This window comes from Lipotes vexillifer, unplaced genomic scaffold (assembly GCF_000442215.2).
Source record: "Lipotes vexillifer unplaced genomic scaffold, Lipotes_vexillifer_v1.1 scaffold23, whole genome shotgun sequence".
Classification (NCBI taxonomy): Eukaryota; Metazoa; Chordata; class Mammalia; order Artiodactyla; family Lipotidae; genus Lipotes; species Lipotes vexillifer.
The window spans coordinates 4146785-4154203 of NW_006796283.1; the positions used below are offsets into that span (position 1 = coordinate 4146785).

A 7419-nucleotide genomic window follows, 5' to 3' on the forward strand; every position below is an offset into this window, starting at 1 on the left:
GCCCCGTCGGGCTTGGGGCCGCCGTCCCCTCGCTGGGTGACCCAGGGGCTGAGAAGGCCCGCCGGCCCTGCGAGGCCCTTACCCGACCCCCACCCAATGGCCACGTGGCCCCGCTGTGAGGGATTTTGGAGAAGGGACGCATGGACTAGTCCTCGCGGCTGAATGTTTTTGGTAAGGCCTGTCCCGCCCCTCTGAGAAGCCAGGAGGCCCGTGAAAGGCCATCCGCGGACAGGAGGCCCCGGGGTCACAGGCGGGGGCCTCCGAGAGAGCCAGCGTGGCCTGCTGCCCGTGCGGTCACCCCAGACTGCCTCGCTCCTCTCTCCTTATTTTATTTTTTTGGTACGCAGGCCTCTCACTGTTGTGGCCCCTCCCGTTGCGGAGCACAGGCTCCGGACGCGCAGGCTCAGCAGCCATAGCTCACAGGCCCAGCCACTCCGCAGCATGTGGGATCTTCCCAGACCCGGGCACGAACCCGTGTCCCCTGCATCGGCAGGCGGACTCTCAACCACTGCACCACCAGGGAAGCCCCTCCTCTCTCCTTCTTAATCCTTTTCTCCGTCATCAGCCTGCAGCTGGGGGAGGGGCCGACAGCCGGTACCTGAGCAGGTGGGAGACCAGGCTGGTCACCAGGGACAGGTCCCCTGGGCTCCTCTTGAGCTTGGCCTTCCAGCGCTTTGGCCAGTCCTGCAGGACAGGAGACCTTGGGGGAGAGCCCGCGGGAAGCCCCTCCTCCCAAGCTAAGGCCGCGCCCAGGGGCCCAGGCCTCCCTGCGGACACCCCGCCCCGCTCCGCGCACTCACGTGGTCTTGCTCGTACTCGAGGATGGCGGCGTAGAGGGCCCGCTGCTCCCGGTCCTCGGGGGTCAGGGCAACCTGGCTGCAGAACCTCCTGGGAGAAAGGACAGTTCTGGGGGCCTCAGGGCTGGACAGGCGGGCGTGGGAGTCCCCACCTGGCCCCCCCAGTAGTCCCGGGACCGAAGGCGGAGACGCACCTGTTGGCGGCCTCCTGGAGCCGCAGCCGGCGCTCCTCCATCTTCCTCTGCAGCTGGGGCGGCAGAGTCAAGGCCCTTCTGACGCGGCGTGCACGAACCCCCCAGCGTCCCAGCGCCCTGCCGGACACGGGGCCCGTTGGGATGGGTGGGAGGAGGGTCTGGGCCAGAGGACAGGCCCGCTCAGGGAGGGAAGGCAAGTCCTAGTCGACCTGAGGGGTGGAGAGGAGTCTGTGGGTGCTGGGAGGCACAGGGTGGCCTGTGCAAAGGCCAGGAGGCGAGAGGAAGCGGGGCTGGGCAGGAACCACCCACTGAGGACAAGTGTCTCCGAAACTGGAGGAACTCTGTTTCCACACCTGAACCCTGGCATCTTTACTTCCCTGCCCCCTCCCTCAGCTGAAGCCTCTGCACACTAAGGATGGACGGAAAGGATACCGTCTTCTCCCGGGCTTTAGCGATCACCAGGTTCTCCATCATCTGCCGCTGCAGGGACAGGGTCTAGGATGGGAAGGATGGAATAAGGCCTACTGCCCCCGCCGCCCTCACTCCAGACCCTCCTAGGCTCCACTCACCAGGGATGTCTTCTGCATGGCCTGGCTGGGGTCTAGACGGGCCATCCGGGCCTCATAGGCAGCCTTCAGCTTCTGATTCTGTAGGGAGGCCTCCTCCAAGGGTGTCAGCTCCCTGGAATGGTGACAAGCTGCTGTCCAGGCTCCAGGAAGCCCAGGAACGCTCTGGTCACCTGAGGTCCCTTCCTGGCCCTGCCCTGAGACCGGAAGGTGAGGAGGTGGTGATGGGGGCAGGCAGGAATGTAAAGGAGGGAGGAGGTCTGGGGTGGGCGGGAGACACCTGCCTCCCTGAAACATGGCCCTACTGCCTGGATTCCAGACCTTTATGCATACCAGTCACATGTGTTTATTAACAGCACGAAACTCTGTGAAGGCACCATGTGAGCCGAACAGCTAGATTAGTTTGCAACCCATGAAAGAGGGGTAGGGGTGGGGGGTGTTTCACAGCTACTTGGTAACAGCCACCAACAGCCCCCTCACCATCAAAACTTATGGTCCCACGTCTTCCCGCTTTCATGGGTGGGAGGAGGTAAGTCGTGGGGACACAAGACTATACTGGGATGGAAGTCTGGTGCCTGGCCCTGCCCCAGAACTGCACTTGCAGAGACAGGGTGTAGCTGTGGCTCAAGGCCCGGCAGCAGCAGCGGGAAGAGCCCATCCTCTTGCTTATCCTGCTGGGATTCTGGCATCTGTGTCTCAGTGTCTTTCACCAGTTCTAGAAAATTGCTTTCATCTCCTCAAATAATGCTCCTCTCGCATTTTCTTTCTCATCTTTCTTTGCAATTCCAATAACCCCTTAGACCTTGCATGTCTTTTTGTGTGTGTGAGCCATTCAGGGTATCTTTTAACCTTTTATCCAATTCTCTAATTCTGTCTTCAGCTGGGTCTACTCTGCTCTTTTAAACTTGTCCCCTTCTTTTTGTGTGCATGTGTGTATGTTTACAGGAGAATATAATTTGTTGTCGTTTCTGATTAGTGTTTAAAAATAATTTCAGTATTTCTGTTTCTACTTGGTTCTTATTTGACCCCTATTATAAATTCTATTTGACCCCTATTATAAGTCAGATTTTATAGCTTCTTGTTCCCTGCAGGTATTTTCAAACTTGCTTTTTATTTCTCTAAATACAGAAAGCGTGATTGTATTATAATCTGTGTCCCATAACTCTATCTGAAGACTTTGCAGGTCTGTTTCTGCTACCTCTCGTTTACAGTTTCTTGATTCTTTCTGTGCTTGCTTATCTTTGACTATGTACCACTCATTTTATGAAAGCTGAAGGTGCTCTGCTCCAGAAACAATTTGCATTTGTTTCTGCCAGGCACCAGGTATTTCCATTCTGGGATCCCTTTTGACTAAATCCACCATAGTTAGCTCACTTTGTCTCCAAACCCAGGCTTAGCCCACCTTCCGTTCTGACCCATCTTACTTCTTAGAGCTTTGTGACTCTACAGCCTGAAGCTTCTGGAAGATCTCAGGCGGCAGAAATGGAGAGAGCTTCCCTCCCTCATCTGAGTACACCCGGCGGTGTCGGCTGGTAGGAGAGGGGATGGGGGCAGCCACAGGCATGGCTGGCCTCAGGCATGTTTTCCCTGTAAGACATATGTAGCCACGGGTCTGCACAGGGGCCTGACATTCCACAAAGGAGATGCAGACTTGGGACTTCCCTGGTGGCTCAGTGGTTAAGAATCCGCCTGCCAATGCAGGGGACACGGGTTCGAGCCCTGGTCCGGGAAGATCCCATGTGCCGCGGAGCAATTAAACCCATGTGCCACAACTACTGAGCCTGCGCTCTAGGGCCCACAAGCCACAACTACTGAGCCTGTGAGCCTAGAGTCTGTGCTCCGCAACCAAGAGAAGCCACTGCAATGAGAAGTCCGCGCACTGCAACAAGGAGTAGCCCCCACTCACTGCAACTAGAGAAAGCGTGCGCACAGCAATGAAGACCCAATGCGGCCAAAAAATTAATTAATTAATTAATTTTAAAAAAAGAGAGAGAGAGATGCAGACTTGAGGGGGGGGGGTGTCCTAAGAAAGCTTTCTGCCGGACACCCACCAAGCTTGGCAGCTGTCGACTGGGCCCTCTCCAGACACTGCTCAGCCAGCTTCAGCATCTTCGAGGTGTCAGGGGTCACAGTTTCCCCAGCTTCTGGGGAGCAAGCGACAAGAAGGGTGGTCACCATCACCTCTATCACTAGTCAGATTCTTGCTGGGATAGAAACAAAGGAGAGCCCACTTCCTCCTCATCTCTGACCATCTGCCCTGGGTTTACCTCCTGGCCCTGTGTGTGGCTGTCCTGTCCTCTCGCCTGGACCATCAGAGCCTTCTCTATAACTAACTGGGCCTTTTCTCCTCACTGACGGCTTCATTTTACTTACAGCCCCTCCTCCAGGTGGGCCCTGCAGTCAGCAAGGCTGTTTCACAGAGACAGTTTCAAAACCCATCTCCCGCCCCCTGGCTGTGTCCAAGCTCACCCCTGGTGCAGCTGGAGGACTTCTGTTCTGCACTCCCTCTGGGAATCGCTCCTATCAGCAAACTCATGGTGTAGGAGCTGCCACCTGACACTCTCCCCTGGACCCCACCAGACCTGATCCACCCCCGCTCCCGTCACGGCCAGACCCTCACCACACCCTCGTTCAGCCACGTTGCTCCCATTGCAGTGGCCCTCACCCACTCAGTCCTGCCCTTCTCTGAGGGCTCCCTGACCTCGCAGGTCTCTCCTCTAGGACGACCCCTCGCGGCTGCTCCCACCGTGCCCTCCTCCCAGTGCCCAGAGCTCTGCTGAGCTCCCGAGCTCCCCAGGGTGGAGACTCCCACCTCTCCCCGACTGCTGTCGGGCTGCTGGACACCTCGAGCAGACTGTGCTCCTGACGGAGACCTCAATTCCTCCCTCACGTCTGCTCCTGCCACCTCCCGCACTGCCTCCTGTGCTCCCTGGCCCTCCCCCGCAACTCCAGGCAGCTCACTGTCCGCTTAGAATGTCTGGTGAGGCCCATCTTTAGAGAACATGCCCCAAGCCCTTCACTCCTTCCACCTCCAGGCAGTCCCACCACTGCTGTCCTCACTGCTCCCATGCCAGCCTCTCCCCACAAAGCCTCCACGAGCTTCGCCTCGTGCCAGAACAACCCCAGGCCCATCCGAAGGACCGGCCGGCCCCAACTGCACCTTCCCCTCTCCAGCCTGCCTACCCTTCTTGTGTCTGGCACCCACTCTCACCTCAGGGCCTTTGCAGCGCCTTCTGCTGGGATGCTGCCCCCAGCCCTCAACCATCGTGCAGCTCACTCCTCCCTGGACTGAGGTTCAGCGTCCAGTCTTTGGTCACGTCCCAGCCCATCTCCATCCCCTCAGTCACGGCAGCCGGCCCTTCCTGCTCCCTGTTGCGCTCCTGCTTACTGAGCGCTCAGCCGTCCACCTTCTACTAATGGCCCGGCAGCCAAGACACAGGACACACCCAGGCCTGGGGCCCTGGGACCCATCAAAGGCTAAGCTGTCCACAGTCTGCCCGGCCTGGGAGGAGCTGTACCTTTGGAGGTCTCCACTTCTTCTAGCAGCACCTGGGAGATGTAGTGGACGCTCCTCAGGTATTCTGTATATGCCTCCTGTGCCCAAGGAAGAGAAATGGCAGCGGTCAGGCCAGTAGAGGCGCATAATTCCATCATGCCTGCTCGGTGCCCTTGTGGAAACACAGGAACAGTGGTGCCTGCTTATCTGTGAGATACACCTGCAGTGGCCGAGCCGGTTCACTGGTAACTGCTCTGCTGGGGCATGGAGAGTACCCCTCTTCTCTAGACTTGAAGCTGGCATCACTGCCTTTCTCTCCAGTACAGGAAGGAACGGAGGTTCTCTGTCAGTGGGCCAGGGTAAGGAGCCTTGGCAGGTGCTGCCATTTTCCACTCTATGCAACAAGTTCTCTTCCTGTGTAACTCAGGGGCCATTCACTCAGTGGCTTTAAAAAAATATTTCTTGGAAGGTGAATCAGGGAGTGTGTTGTAAATTTCAGAATGACTTTCTGACTCGGATTCTGGGAACTCCTTTCCCGAACCCCAGAGTAAGTATTCCCTGGGCACGCAGCAGCCTGACACTAGAATGTCAGTATTTTCAAGAGGGTGACCCTGCCGTCCTGTTCAGGGCTCCCTGACAGAGCTCAGGGCGTTTGGAACCATAGCATGGTGCTTTGCTTTTTGTTTGTTTTGCTGCATCCCGGTTCTCAAATTACCCACCTTTAAGTCTACACCTCAGATAAGGATAAAATGGGTTCCGGGAAGGATTTCTGACTTGTGGGGGCGTTTGCTGCCCTAGGATCCCGACTTGGGGAAGGCAGCGGATGGAAGACCGGAATGCCTTTCGGAGGCACCCGCGGCCTCCTCCCCTCCTCGGGCGGCCCGGAGTGACTCAGCCGGCTTTTCCACGCGGTCGCCACCCTTAGGATTAACACTCGTTCTTGGAGACAAGCCACACCCCTCCCCCGCCGGCATTTCCTTCCAAACAGGCGCTGAAGGCGACTGGAAAGCCGCAGCTAACCTCTTATGGATACCGTCCCCTTCGGGAATCTGACTAAAGCTACAGGGCCCGCCCCCAAACTATACAAACACACGGGATTCTCTGCCAGATACACTTTGGAGGGCTGCTTCACGGACCCTCCTGAGTCCCCTTCACAAATGAAAACACCTCTTCTCACATTCCCGACTTAATGCACAGACGGGAAAACTGAGGGCATGAGCCAGCGGGAGCTGTCCAAGGTCACGGCCGAAGCCCGAGCCCGCGCACCGGAGCCTTCGGAGAGGCCTGGAGGCGCCCACCCCGCAGCCCCGCCCTCGTCCACGCCCACCGGGCTGACCGCCGGTCGGCGACCGCCCCCGCCTCGCCCCGCCCGCCTCACCCGGGGCCGGTTGCCGGTGTCCAGCTCGATGGCCCCGTTGGCCACTCACCCGGGGCCGGTTGCCGGTGTCCAGCTCGATGGCCCCGTTGGCCAGCTTCATGGCGCATTGAAGCGGTTTCACCGCGCCGTCCCCGACCGCAGCGGCCATGGCGCCGGCGGGGTAGGCCGTGGCGGCCGAGGGGCGGGGCGGGCGGCCCGGATACCGGAACGCGGCGCGCGCGGGCGCGGGCGCCGCCCGAACCCCGGACCGCCGGAAAAGGCGGTACCGACGTGAGGCCACTTCCGGAAGCCCTGCCCCCCGATGCGCGGCGCGCTCCGCTCCTGGAGCCGACGGGGCGGAGGTGGGGGTGACGGAACTCTCAAGTAACCTCCTCCCGCAGTTGCCACGACAGTGTAAGTGCAGCTACCGACGCCATCACTCCTTGTTGGTGACAGGGCAACCGCGTACGCCCCGCCCCTTGCCCTCGTCGTGCCGTGCTGCCCTGCCCTCCTCACTCCGCCCCTCCCCTCCTCACTCCGCTCCTCCCCTCATCGCCCCGCCCCTCCTCGCCACGCTTCTCCCTTCCCCTCCTCCCTTTCCTCGCCGCTCCCCTCCCGGTGTCAATCCGTCCGATCCATGTTTCCTCACCCTCCTCGCCCCCATCACTCGCCCCGCCCCCATCACTCGCCCCGCCCCTCCCTCATCGTCCCGCCCCGCTTCCAGTGAGTCCAGCGGAGCCGAACGGCGGAGTGTAACTGAACGAACGAGCACAGTCCAACCTAGCGGACGAGAGGCTCCGGGCAGAGCAACACCTAGCCCTGCCTCTTGGCCCGGCTAACCGAGCGGGGCCGAGCGGGGCCGAGCGAGGAGGAACGGGGCGGAGCGTCGGGCCGAGCAGGGCCGGGCGGAGCCGAGCGGAGCCGAGCGGGGCCGAACGGAATCGGACGGGGCGGAGCTCCGGGGCCGAGCTCAAGCCGCCGCCACAGCGATGAAACGGGACCGGCTCGG

At 59.9% G+C, this 7419-nt stretch overlaps 1 protein-coding gene across 1 annotated transcript in view; it reads right to left on the reverse strand.

Moving 5' to 3' along the window:
• The window catches only part of VPS9D1 (VPS9 domain containing 1), an 11970-nt gene extending 5391 nt beyond the window's left edge, over positions 1-6579 (reverse strand). Inside the window, exons 1-9 of the mRNA XM_007468482.1 lie at positions 6481-6579; positions 5076-5151; positions 3609-3701; positions 2982-3144; positions 1561-1672; positions 1424-1486; positions 992-1044; positions 801-888; positions 599-684 (exon numbers count right to left, since the gene is read on the reverse strand). Coding sequence (XP_007468544.1) covers positions 599-684; positions 801-888; positions 992-1044; positions 1424-1486; positions 1561-1672; positions 2982-3144; positions 3609-3701; positions 5076-5151; positions 6481-6579 — 833 coding nt within the window. The remainder of the gene's footprint in view (positions 1-598; positions 685-800; positions 889-991; positions 1045-1423; positions 1487-1560; positions 1673-2981; positions 3145-3608; positions 3702-5075; positions 5152-6480) is intronic.
• Positions 6580-7419: the final 840 nt, after the last annotated feature.